Here is a 14,262-nt window from a genome sequence, read left to right as displayed (position 1 = left end):
TTTATGATTGTTTTGCAATTTCAGTTGCTGCTGATATATTCGGATTACTGTGGCTTTTGTCTTGATGCTAATGTTTAAACCATGTTTCAAATTAATATAGGATTTCTTGACGAAATCCGATAAAGTTTTTTCTCTCCAGGTAATGATCAAAAGAACAACTAGGAAGAATTCCAGAGGTTAACTTCCTCAAGCGAAGAAAGAGGAACAGGAAGGGACGTCATGGATATACATGGACATGGGAGGAAAGAAATGCATATTCCTTGCCTCTATGTCCTTAATAGAAATAAAGCTCCTCTCCACTTTAGCTAGGACATTTTTCATTCATTATTACAACAAAAAACACCTACAACAGTGATCTTGTGATACGTCACGATGTCACATACAAAATGGAAGACAATACAAAATTGACTTAAGTTAGTGTGAGCTTCATTGCTTGTGCGTTAGACACTTCATATTAAGAGATCGCCAGACTCATTCTGGACCTCCCACACTGAGAACACATTTCCTAACACCTGAGGACCCTCCACTGGCTCCCAGTCAAGAAACAAATCCCCTTCAAGCTACTCACCCACACGTCCAAATCCATACACAAAGCAGGACCAACCTACCTGAACCACCGCATCTCCTTCCACACCCATGCCAGATCCCTCCGCTCCACCCAGATGGCCCTGGCCAACATCCCTCGAGTTGTCAAATTAGTGGTCAGAGAAACATGGAGTATATAGTTTGCTCAAGATCAGACAGTTGTTAATAACGAAAGCAGAGACTGCAATGCAGTACTGCTTGCTTCACGTGCTATAAATTTGCCCCTATCGTACATTTCGGTGAACATAACAGCTGTCAACGATTTGTTTTCTAAAACTGTTACTGTAATACTGTTTGCACATATAGCATCATATTGTATTTATAAAGCGCTTACTGTTCCTGAGCAGTATTAATTTACTCCGTTCTACTGGAGCTTAGCAGCGACGTAAAAGCAACAAATTTTAAGCAAGTAAAACTTATGCTCCACAACTTGTGGACCCACTGTTTGTCCCAGCGGGGCTCTATGTGTCAATATTATCGCTTGAAGTCTCGACTACGTCACACGTAGCCGCCCTGGCCCCGCCTCCGGCGCCGGGCTTCCGGGTTCTGGCGAAAGATGGCGGACAGCGACTACGAGTCTATTCTATGTGTGAAGCCAGAGGTGCATGTTTACCGGATACCTCCGAGGAGCAGCAACCGGGGCTATAGGTGAGGAGTGGGAAGTGGCCTTGTACAGACCAGGAGCGTCTGGGGAAGACAGATGCAACAAGCAGGGGAGCGGGTGATGGATACCGAGGATATGCAGAGGGGGATATCGTAACAAATGCCTAGCGACGAATGGCGGATGAGCACTAGCAAAGGTATGCAACTACACTACAAGGGACGGGGACTCCACGGGTTAAGGTAGAGAGGGGCAGTTGTAGAATATTAAGACTCTGCTACGTAGAGAGGGAAGTAAGAGCCTTGCCTGCAGATGTGAAAGCAATGGGGACAGCTGATGGGGCCACAAAGTGAAAGCGGCAGCTTCCCCGAATTGGTTGGAGTAGAGAGCCCACGTACAAACAACATCTGAGTGAGGAGGGTAGTAACTCGAGTGCAGTAGCAGGAATGACGGATGTTGAGATAGAAGGGCCCTACTATTATGGAGCAGGCGTTAGTGCCACAAGATCGCAGTTCCTTCAGGGGTGTAGCTACCTTTGCGCAGCAGGTGCAGCGCACCAGGGGCCGCTGAACCCCTGTTGGTGTTGTGTTTAACAATTCAAACAGCAAGTGGCGGGATTTCTTTCCGTGCATAAGGGCCGATGATGCACCGGCTGCACTGCTGAGTAGCACTGCAGTAGCCGCTGCTCAATGTACAAGTGACTCTTGTGGTCGACAAACATGATTAATATAGGTGTGAGCTTAATAAGCGTTTCAAAGCAGCAGACAGAACTGCTGGTCCAACTCTTCTTGGAAATTACTGAACACTAATAAAACATGGCACACACTCACCACCCTACTACTCGCTCCATCTTTGCAACTGAGTAGCTTAATGCAGGTTGTCAGGAATACAAGACATGTATATACCTAGTATAGCAAAACGGTCACCAGAATAATGCCGGCTAATAATAGTTTTTTGGCACACCGTGCATTATAGTATTGGCCTAATCCATGGACCACGTCCCTGTCATCAGCCTCCTTGAGTATAACACAGAACACCACGGGTACTTCATTTGAGCATCTCTACCTGTCTTCTTTCTCATACTACACAGATGCGTCTTCATCTATCACTTCACAACCTTCCGAGGAAAAACATATGTACTCCAAGCGTAGGACTGCCCGTGCCTAATATCTCTAAGCCCACTGTGAAAAGACCTGTGCGGTTGTGGCAAGTCTCCTGTTGAATTTTTGTCATCTTAATTGAAAGGTATATACACTGGCTTTGGTACTATGTTCTCTGCATTGATGGAGGCCAACCTAGCCAGAAAGGTTTCTTGGGTGGTTCAAGTTTCCATTTAGAGAAGCGATGTATGAATAAGGACTGGCCTGCCCATTTGGGCGCAAAAATAAAACACTAACTTGTGTATCGATTATTCGGATCACGTTTTGGCATATTACATTTGTGTCTCTGTAACTGCTAGTTGACAGAGCCGTGTCCGTATAACCACTTATGCATACATTGTTGTAGTCTGTAAATGGGGAAACTTGAGTGACTTCACCCAGCAGGTTTGCTTATTGTGTTAGGATTGCAGAATCTTTTGATAACCGTATCATATTGTATAATAATATTATTACTGCAAAACATTGAATAAAAAGGAAACCCCAAGTTAACTTTTGGGAGGAGTGAACTATCAGACTTTGTAATCAGGAACATAGTGAAATGGTGGGCTAAACACAGACTTCAAACAAGGAGGAAAAAGATGTAGCTGTACAGTACAGTCCTAGTGGCACCGTTGACAGCTGATAGTTTGAGGGTGATGTTTCAAGTGCTGAGGTTAGAATCCCAGATTTTTTGGGTTCGCTGGACATTGCCCTCCTTTGTATACGTTTTGTTGAGAATACCTGTTCTTTGATTATCCTTTCATAACTTCCACCCAGATGGTCCCACCTGTATTTTATTTTAACAGTTTTAATGGTCCTTGAACAGTATCAGTACTCCAGTTTCTTTCCATGCTGTCAAGAAAATCAGACAAATACATCTGGATGCCATGTTTTTCTGTATTCTACAGGCGAGAGAAACTGTTTTAACAACCTTACGTGGAGGGATTGATTCAAATAAAAACTTGAATGTTGTACTGGGTCACTATTGCCTAAGAAGAAATATTAACAATGCTTAAATCTATTTTTTGTAAGTGCTGTGTCCTCCCACGAAAATCTATACCAAAATGTTCAATGAGGGATTACTAAATTCAGTTTATTACAATTACATCACACCAACATGTTAGTCACGGTTTAGGAAGGAGCAGTCTGTGATGCACAATGCAGAGGCACTCGGCTCAGTGCTCTTCACCTATGGGTGTAGTGTTCCTTTATTATGTATTATTGGATTTTTCCAAGATGTTTCTAAAAGGTTGTAGGTCCACATAGTGGGCCTACGCTTGGTTCGACTAAATATTGTCTTCACTATTATGCTCTATTGTGAGATGCAGGAAGCTTGGAATGACTAGTCCCACATAAAGACATGGATGTGTGGTTTCTCTTTACTCTGAACTTGGCTGATTGACAGTGGGCATTCAGTGAAAATTCTCTGTGCCAATGAAAGTTAGGCTCAACAGGTCTGTATATTGCTGTGCTTATGAATTTGTAATATTCCTTCAAACAAGCACCTTTGGGTCGCTTCTGTGTGCTAAACGTCCTGCGTCAGTTTGCAGTCATCTTTGCCTTAGCCTGATATAAACATATTATGACATTGGGTATACTGAGAATTAAAAATGGGATTTAAACCAAGAACCACTTTCACACACTACTTGAATAAAAGTGCCCCGTTATATGGAAGTGTTTGCACAGGGATCTCAATTATAGGTGATGCAATGTTTTTCACACTCTGTAGTTACAGGGTGCAATAAAGTTACAGCTCAGAGTTCACTCTCATTGTTTGGTAGTTCATGTACAAGTCTGCCTATTTCTTTGTTAGTGCTTTGTGGTGACCATGGGAAAGAACTCTTAAAAGAGGAAGAATATGGTGGTATCCTCTTTGCTTTCCTTCTCTTCCTGTTCTTGCCCTCCTTCGCCTCCTCGCTCAAAGAATAGAAAGGAGGGTGCAGAGGCACGCGCCTGATTCGGGAGACAGTACTTGAAATGGGGGATGCAGGCAGAAGGTTTTTCCTGCTGTTATTTCCTACTCTTCGGGTTTAGAGGAGGAGGAGGGTCATGGCCCTGAGGAATAGCAAGTTACAGCTCAGTGTTCATTTCCCAGGAACTGTTGCCAGACTTGACTAGGCATATTAACCCCGTTGAGTGCACTACCTCCCTGGTGCGGGTCACGACCAGTGGCCGAAACCAGGGAGGGGGTTAGAAAATCCTCGGGTTTGGTGATTTTTAGCACCGCAAACCCTTAGTTGGTGCCATTTTCAGGGGTAAAAAAAACACATGCCTTCTTCGGCAGCCCTTTTTCCTCATTTCTTTTTTTAAAAAAACGAAATTTTAGGTGTATTTTGGCTAATTTCTTGGTCTTTTCCAGGGGAACCCAGAAACTCTGGGTACCTTTAGAATCCCTAGGATGTTGGAAAAAAAAGGACGGAATTTTGGCTTGGATAGCTTATGTGGACAAAAAGTTATGAAGGCCTAAGCTCAAACTACCCCAAATAGCCAAAAAAGGGCTCAGCACTGGGGAGAAAAGGCCCAGCAGCTAAGAGGTTAAGTCAAACATGGGTTTTCATGACAAGGAGATGCCGGAATTTTCATTTGGATCCTTGCTGCTTCAGATTCAAAGCTATATGCCAGTGAACATGCTGATGCACCTCTATATCCAGGACATTTTGAAAAAGGAGTGGAAGGATTCCAATAGGATCCTCTTGCCCTGCTTTATGGCCAGACTATATCCGTTACAGGACATGCAGAAGGACTTGACAGATTGCATTCTGCAGATTCCTTTGTGGCCGGTTAGTGGGCTGTATGTTCTTGTCTGAGGATGTGGTCCTCAAGGATCCTGTGGACAAGAAGGTGGATGTCTCCCTCAGAAAGGTGAACTCTGGCTGTTATGGCTGGTATTTATGGCATGTTCTGATATGAAGGTTCTGTATATGGCTTTGGATGAGTCTTCAGACTGTTCTCAGTGCTGGAACTTACCGAACGCCAGTTGGAGTTTTTGTCCGGTGTGTCGTTTGATATTGTAAGGGCCTTGGTACTTGCTGGGGGTGCTTGTGTGGCAGCTCAGCAAAATCTGGTGTTGAAAGATTGGAGAATGGGTGCCACCCAGAAATCTTCAGTGCTTCGAATGCCTTTCTAGGGGTCTGTTGTTTGGTGCAGCACTGGAGGAGAAGCTTCATAATCTGTTCAAAGAGAAGAAGCATTTGCCCTCTCTGAAGTCAGTTTCTGGTGACAGACTTCCTTCTAAGCACAAATCTCTGTTGGGCCAGCCAACGGGAAGGCAGTTTGTCGGGTTCCAGGGCAGGTTTCTGGCTGGAAGAGGTTGTGCGAGGAAACCCAAGTCTGCCCTTCAGAAACCTCGCTCCTGACTATATGATGGGTCTGGAGTACGCAGTAGGGGGTCTCCTTCAGTTTTTCCGCCCGGCTTGGAGGGTGCCCACTTCAGACGCTTGGGTTTTGGACATTGTACTGCTTGCTATAGGATTGAGTTGGGGGTGGGGGTTTCCCTCCTCATTCGGGAGTGCTTCCAACTCTGTGACCCTCTAACCTTGTGAAGCGGGAAGCGTTGACCCACAGGAGGTTCTTCCTTTGGTGAAAAGCAAGGGGTTTTACTCCATCATCTTCCTGGTCGCAAAGTCCGCAGGTGGCTTCTGGCTGGTTTTGGACTTAAAGCACTGAACAAGTTGATGCGTTATGTTCCCTTCAAAATGGAGACCTTGCAGAGGATTATCCCATTGGTGGTCCAGGATTACCTAATGTGCACTCTAGGCCTGCAGGACGCATACTACCATGTCCCAGCCCATCCGTTCTCCCAACAATTTTTGAGATTCTGTGTCCAGGGAACCCATTATCAGTTCATTGTTCTGCCATTCGGCTCCCAGTGTATTTACCAAGGTGATGGCCCCTCTTGTTGTATCTCTCCATCTTCGGGAGATCCACCTCAACCCTTAGCTGGATGAATGGCTCATTTACACTCCATTGAGAGAGCCTGTTCTTCTGGATGTCCAGACAGTGTGTGCCACTCTCGAAGCACATGGTATCCTGATAAACTGGGAAAAGTGTCAACTGGTTTTGTCTCAGGATCTGACTTTTATCGGGGCATGGTTTTGGACGGATTTCAACAGGGCCTTCCTTCCTGCTCCCAGGGCTTTAGCTTAGATGTCCCTGGCTCAAGAATTGATGGGGCTATTTTCAGTGCCAGTTTGCACGTGGCTTCATGTGCTGAAGTTCATGGCAGCAGCAGTCTTCACGGTGGTTTGGGCTCGTTTTTACCACCGCCCTTTGTTGCTCCATGTTCTGTCTTTTTGGGATCCTCTCTCCAAGGATTTCGGGATGTTAGTCCCAGGGTCTCTGGTAGTGATTGGGGACTTGGGCTGGTGGATGGTGCAAGACAGTCTGTCCATTGGAGGGGTTTACTTGCAGCCAGTTCCACCACTGGTCCTGACAACGGATGCCAGCACCTTTGGTTCGGGGGCGACTCTGGGGAGCAGGCCACTACAGGCTTGTTGGTCTCTTCATGAGGAGCGACACTAATCCACTTTTTGGAGGGAGTTGATGGTGATCTTCTGGGCTATTATGGGTTTTCAGCATCTTCTGGAGGGGCACGATTTGGTGGTGAGGTCAGACAACCAAGTGGCAGTGGTCTACCTGAACAACCAGGGGGTGTTCATTCCAAATCCCTATATGCTGTGGCAATGCCCATGTATTGGGGGGAATTACATCTTCAATCCCTTGTGGCAGTTTATATGCAGGGGTGGAAAGTGGGGTGGCAGATGACCTCAGTTGCTTTTTTCCTCCCTCTCAGGAACTCTGTCTTGCGGGAGGTGTTTCTTCAGGTGTGCAGGAGGTTTGATGTTCCTTTCCTGGACCTATTTGCTTCCCGGCTCAATGTGCAGGTTCCCAGGTTTTGTGCTTGTACTCAGCAGGCAGGGGCCCTAGGTGGTGGATGGTCTTACAGTTCCTTGGCCAGACCGGCTGTTGTATGCCTTCCTGCATGTGGCTTTCATTCCCTGGTTTCTGGCTCGGTGATTGGGGAGTCTAGAGTGGTGATCCTTGTGGTGCTCTTCGGGCCCCGGCGATCATGGTTCCTCACTCTCCATTTGATGGCCGTTCATGGCCCATGGATGATTCTTTGCTCCCCTCCCCCTCTGAAGTCAGTGCCGTCTCTTGATCTCCGGCAGCTTCGGCTGTCAGTCTGGAAGTTGAGAGGAGGGAGTTGCAATGGAAGCGTAGACATTTAGCGGTGGCCATCCAGCTCTCCTGGAAGCCTGCTAACTTGAAATCAGGCATTGGAGTAATCTCCAGCGGTGGTGGGAGCCTGTTTGGTTGTTTCCTTTGGATTGTTTCCTTCCAACTATGCTTCAGTTTCTGTTGGAGGGTTTTGAGAAGCATTTGTCTGTATCCACCTTCTTCTTGGTCTACCAGCTGGTGACTCAAACAGGTGATTGAGTTGACCTGCTCTTTGTCTGGGGTTCCTCCTTGGTGGAGGTGGGGGAGGGCGGCAGGGCTGTTATACCAGGGTGGTGGCAGCCTGCTAGGCAGAGATTAGTGATGTCCATTTCTGAAATCTGTTGGCCGGCTACATGGGCTTCTTCTAACATTTTTGTTAGGCATAATCGTCTCCAGAATGTGTTGGGGGCGGACACAAATTTTGAGTTGTGAGTTTTGCAGGCTTTTTGCTCCTGATCTGGCATCGTGTTTCTTGTATTTTGTTTGCCTTGTTATTAAAATCACTTTGGGTTACTGCATTCTTGGTGTTGTGTCCTTTTGTGATTGTTTTTTCTACCGTTAAGTAAGGCCAGGTCTTGGGTATTCTCCATATGTAATGAATGGGACAAGGACTGAAGGGACCTGGGGGTAATGTCCCATTACTTACTGGTAATCTTCATTACTCCTGGTCCTGTAGACCTTGTCCCATTCATTACACTCCACCCTCCTTCCACACACCTCCGACCTTCCTTTTCTGGGCTTGGTACTTCAGAAGGAATGCTGGGTAAGTACTCATTATGTACTCCCGGTTGGAGGGGGAGGGGTAAGGGGTTCACCATTCCTTGCGTTCTTTTTCTGTTGTGGAGATGGGTTTATTTCCACATGTTATAAATGGAATGAGTACTACAGGACCAGGACTAAAGAAGATTACCTGTAAGTGGTAGGACATTCTTTCTCGGTCTATGGAAGAACTAATTAAAACCAATATCAGCATGGTCTCCTTTTCCATTAATTTGTTTATGTTGTTAAGCCTGTTACTATACTGTCTATGAAAAGAAAGAAGTCAAAAACATAGGTTGTTTGAATGTAAAAAAAAAAGTAGGAAATGCTGGTTGGGATCATCTTCACATCACACACGCCTGAAACACTTAGTCCATGGAAGGAAATCGTAAAGCGTAGGTATTATACGGGCAGTCTAGTTTTGGAATAGGATGGACTGTGAATAAAAGTACCTGGACTGCTGTATGTGCATGTGAAATAGAAAGGGTGTTTAAGTAGGAGAGGTCAGTTTCATATGCAGTCGCATACTTGAACTGTAATACTTTGGCTGTGTGCTAAATATGTACCTGGCTGGAAGTGTGAGTCCCTTTAGATGTTTTAAACTTGGAAAGACGTGTGTAGTAAGATTAATTATCTTTGAAGGGAATTGAGCTAGCCATATCAGCATTAGCATTTAGTTTCTGCTGTCTCTAATCATTCCCTGAACTGACAATAGCGCTTCTAGAGACTGAAATATTGTTATGTAAGTATCAGTTTACAGTGTTAAAATGACGCAGGTGCATCCCGAACAAACAGTACACAATATTCTCAACATACAAAGGTACTCGGGTTTTTGTCATGTTTCTTCACCAACTTCAAAAGTATGCTATTTATGCAAAGTTTACTAAACACACTTACCACACACATGCAGATTCTTTATGCGTTGTCATAACTCACTTGATTATTGCAGCATATTTAATGTGCAAATTTAGAATTACAATCATAAATTAGATTACTTGTTTTAAAAATGTTATTGCTGAATGACAAGACTACCCTGGTTGGTTAACCTTTGGATGTTTTGAGTCTCTCACACCTCACATTTAATGTACTGTCAGCTTGCTACAGATTTGGCTGGTCGCAGTAAGCCCATATTCAAAAGTGCTTTCCCATTACATGCTTCGCAACTGGTACTGGTAAATGGATCACTGTAAAGGAGAGCGGAATTATCTCTGCGGATCTCTAACCTGATTGGTATCATTGCGGAGGATAAGAGGCTTCTTTATTTAAAATGTCTAAAAATAAAACAGCTTACCCCACTTCCTATCTGACCCTGCGTGGGGAGTAAACAAAATAGTTTGGTTTTCTGTGGTTGAATTTTAGTATTGAAATTTTTCACCTGCAAACTCTGTTCTCCTCATGCTGACCCGTAGTGTGACACATAATCGGATCTTAACATGTAATTTATTATTTCCCTCCGGCCACGGTGTTATAATAAAAATACACAATGAGCACTGAATATGAATTGTTCCAGCAAACACTAAGTTGTTGCTCTAAAGCAGGCCATACGGCCTCTACTAAATGGTGTTTCGCCAGGCACAATGCTGAAGCAAGCTTGAAAGTGGTCAGCATCGCCATCAGTGGCACACTCATCTCTTCTGATTTACTGGTGTGGTGAGGATTGTGGTTTGCTTTTGCACTGGTTCATGCATGTACTGTATTCGAGCGGCAGAGCCAGTGGTTGCCCTTAGTGCACTGACCACAAGGATCAGCTGGGAACAAGAGAGCATATTAATGTGTTTCATCTTCCCACAGAGCTGCAGAGTGGCAGCTGGATCAGCCATCATGGAGTGGCCGACTCCGAATTACAGCCAAAGGCAAATTGGCCTACATCAAGCTGGAAGATAAGAATTCAGGTAATATAGTAATCTCTTTGGAATGTTGTGTTTGTGTGTACTCGGTCTTCCCTCATGACCTTTTCATGTGTGAAGTCAATTAGTGAAGGTTTAGGGTTGTCTGGTACCTGGTTTTCTTTGATTGCACTCAGTGATATTCCCATCTGTACTTTGGCACTACAGTACACTGGACAAAACACACTATCTCTGAGTCTCAGTCAGCAAGAGCACATGAAAGTATAATTGCACTACACAATGTGATACGGTATCTTTCTGTGAGATAACCTTATGTTTTGGCTTAAGTATTACATTACAAAATGCATAAATCACAACCACTTGAGGATTGTTTAAAAAAGGAACAAAGAGAGCACCAAAATTTCACACATGAAAAAGATGACACATTTTGTCACTGTGAAAAGATGCTAAAATAAAATACACAGCTGAAGAAATTCATAGTACATACTCCCTACCCTACCAATCCCCCCTGACTGTATCGTCTGTAGGCTGACTTTAATTGAATAATTCTATCCTTTACCCTTCTTACACATTTGTTCACAAAGATGCTACATAGGACAAATATTGCAAAATTAGTCCATGTTCTCTAAAAAAGACTCTGATGTGCTTGTAGCAGTGGGAGCCTAGATTGCATCCTAACATATGTAGGTTGCTGAGACACTATGGAAGAGACCCAAGGCTTGGTTTCATGTATACTCTTATCAATAACGGAATGGGTGATGTCATAATTGTATGCCATGCCTATCCGTTCAGATTCACTTTTCAAATACGCAGGCCCCAGAATGGATGGGAAACCCTTAACACATATTCATCTTTTGCCTCCCCCTAAAATACTCCCTTTAGTGCTCCCCACCACCATCTCTCACTAGCAGGCAGTCAAGAGTAGACTAGACGTGGTCCAGAACTACCTCATTAAATGTTGCATCCATGATTGTTTTGGTCGATGAGAGAGAACTTTAGTGAAATTAGTTTGTAGCACTCAAGTGAACGGATTGACCCACAGACAGAACAGGAAACAAGTGTTATTAAGGGCAAGACTCAAACAGCCAGGTTACGCATGTAGCTTACTGTCTAGAATCTGAAAATCATTCAACCACCGAACTCCCCCACCCTATTTAAATTCCCTTTCTTCTTGCATTCGGTTCTTGTTGCTCTGCACGGAAACCAACCACAGTTCCCTGTCCCTGTGATCACAGGCAGCATGAATCTTCAGTCTTTTCACACTACTTGCTGTCCACTCCTCACATTTAGGCAATATTTTGTGGGCTGATCATTGGCCATGGTTTTTTTTTTTTTACCATCAGACATTTAAGGATTTTAGCATAAACAGCTCCAGAGGTATTTAAGATTGAAAAGATAACATACTATTTACTTATCTTAAAAATATGTAAAATGTCATACACAAAGACACACCCGCAACTTATTTGTTAGAACATGGACAGCAGAATTTGTAATTCTGTGAAATTGCAGCTTTCTTGTACTGGACACTTAAAAAAGGACACCTGTATCCCACATGGCTGTGACATCATTCCCCTCAGTATTGTAGATTAGCTATTTAGAGTTGCACTGATGCCCTGAAATGTTAGTCAAAAACGTTTTTCACTTGTCAATGCCTGTGATCACATTAAAAAAAAATGTTTCTCAAAATCCATTATTGGCAATTTGATTCAGCTTGCTCTGAAATAAAATGATCTTATACTAAATTAATGTATATATCACATTTGTTTTGAAATAATGACCTTACAGAACCTTGTGCAAACCAACTATGTAATAAGGTTCTTTTCTGAACCTGATTATCTCGAAAACCAAAAGCCTCTTGAATTAAGAAACTACCAGAGTAGATACATCATACTGCCTTCAGGAACCAACCCCTTCAAAATTCTAAAAGTTAAAGACTACTGCTGAATCAAATGAGAGCACACCAATGTGCTAAACATAAAGAATGTGGGTGGTAATGTATCAAAGGGTTTTACCCCTTATGTCTATGAAGAAATGTATTGATAAATAAGTGCGCTAGACAGAAAATACATTTTGTTTTCTGGTAGCCACATGTCTATTTTTCCGAGGATGTATTTGGAAATATCTCTATCACTTTGTGTCTGTCTCTACTGATGAGAGCAGAAAGGCTTACAGTTCTGCATAGTAGCTCTCAACCAACCTTAACGCAGAAATGAGAGCATTGAGAGCTGCCATATGAAATTTATGTGAAGACTCTAGTTTAGCTTGCTAAATACTTTTTCTATGAGTCAGTAGGTTGAACAACAAAATATCATTGTTAGTGTCAAGCCTCTTTCTTAAATTCCCAAATAAACTTAACAGATAATTGCCCCTAAATGCTCATCACAGTTCTAGAGCATGGCTCAGCCCTCATTCTCACCAATACATGATACCCTGCTTGATTAAGAGATGCCAGAAATGTGCTGACTTATGTGCAGTTAAATGTATCAAGAACAGGCAAGAAGTGAGAGCATCTACAGTGAGAGATGCAACAGTAACTAGTGTTAAATGGTACATATCAGACTGTTTTCAGTAAGTGCCCTTAAAAATACAGCCGCCAGTCTCAAATCTAACAGCTGTGGAGTAGATCTGATCTCAGGATCTCTGATTAAAAACATCTTTTGAAACCTTGGATGGCCTGGTTCTTTGCTGGCTACTGTACAGCTCCTCTATAAATCAACTTGAGCTAAATTCACTGAAAGCTAGACATTAACCTTCCTGCGAAGTAAGTCAAATGCATATTCCAGTGATTTTTAACCACTGATTCCCTACCACGGTTTCTCATTTCTGGCAGCACCATTTGAGAGCTTTCTGCATTACAAATATTGAAATTTGAAGCAGATATCCAAATTCTAGGTAAATACCAATCTTGTTGTATTGGCACCATGTGTCAAGTTGTTAGTGATGCCTTTTGAATGTTAGACAAGCAGGAGGCCTGGCTGGCTACTCATTTTGATCAACTTCTTAGTTGTGTTCAAAACTAGAGCATGCGATCTTTGTCAGAATCTTGAAATCACAAGTGGCATTGATGGTTAAATCATGATTGAACTCTTCCCTTGAATAATGCACTCAGTTCGTAAAAATAAACTACAGAGCATCTTACCCTATTGCCAACAACATTCTGGGTGATATGGGATAAATCGGTTTTTAAATGGATTACTCATACCTGGATCTGTTGCGAAAGATGTTGAGGGACAGTAGGCTCAATATTCTGAACATGCACGATTATGAAAATATCCCCCAAGAAAGATTACTTAAAACAAATCAGTCTACAGAGTTTTAACAAGTAATGTCTTTGGAGTAGATTTTTTGCTCCTAGTTCCCCACTTTAAGGAATTCTGATATGTTAAACAAATATGATTCCCACATATTACGTAGACATTTCTGTATGTCCAGCTAAGCAGTTGGTGACCTTTTATATATGTTTTTCCTTCAGTGTTAACAAAATTGATGTGGTGAAATATACTTTGCAAATTCAATGCTTTTTGTGTCAATCTATAAGGTACTCAGGGGGTCATTCCAACCCTGGCGGTCAATGACCGCCGGGTTGGAGGACCGCGGGAGCACCGCCGACAGGCCGGCGGTGCTCCCAAGGGCATTTCGACCGCGGCGGTAAAGCCGCGGTCGGACCGGCAACACTGGCGGTCTCCCGCCAGTGTACCGCCGCCCTTTGGAATCCTCCAAGGCGGCGCAGCTAGCTGCGCCGCCGAGGGGATTCCGACCCCCCCCTACCGCCATCCAGTTCCCGGCGGTCCGCCCGCCGGGAACCGGATGGCGGTAGGGGGGGTCGCGGGGCCCCTGGGTGCCCATGCCATTGGCAGACAGTGAAATACGCGACGGGTGCAACAGCACCCATCGCACCTTCCCACTCCGCAGGCTCGATTACGAGCCAGCATCCTCGTAGGAAGGGAGTTTTTCCCTGGGCTGGCGGGCGGTCTTTTGGCGACCGCCCGCCAGCCCAGGGAAAAACTTAGAATACCCTCCGCGGTCTTTCGAACGCGGAGCGGTATTTTGGAGGGGGGAAGTCTGGCGGGCGGCCTCCGCCGCCCGCCAGACTCAGAATGACCCCCTCAGTCTT

The 14,262-nt window shown here is 44.2% G+C and overlaps 1 protein-coding gene across 1 annotated transcript in view; it reads left to right on the top strand.

The window, feature by feature from the left end:
- Positions 1 to 1,097: 1,097 nt before the first annotated feature.
- The window catches only part of NECAP2 (NECAP endocytosis associated 2), a 79,158-nt gene continuing 65,993 nt past the window's right edge, over positions 1,098 to 14,262 (top strand). The window contains exons 1-2 of the mRNA XM_069240719.1: positions 1,098 to 1,233; positions 10,093 to 10,193. Coding sequence (XP_069096820.1) covers positions 1,142 to 1,233; positions 10,093 to 10,193 — 193 coding nt within the window. The 5' untranslated portion in view covers positions 1,098 to 1,141. The remainder of the gene's footprint in view (positions 1,234 to 10,092; positions 10,194 to 14,262) is intronic.

Source organism: Pleurodeles waltl, chromosome 6, assembly GCF_031143425.1.
Source record: "Pleurodeles waltl isolate 20211129_DDA chromosome 6, aPleWal1.hap1.20221129, whole genome shotgun sequence".
NCBI lineage: Eukaryota > Metazoa > Chordata > Amphibia > Caudata > Salamandridae > Pleurodeles > Pleurodeles waltl.
This window is presented reverse-complemented; position numbering and strand designations above follow the sequence as displayed.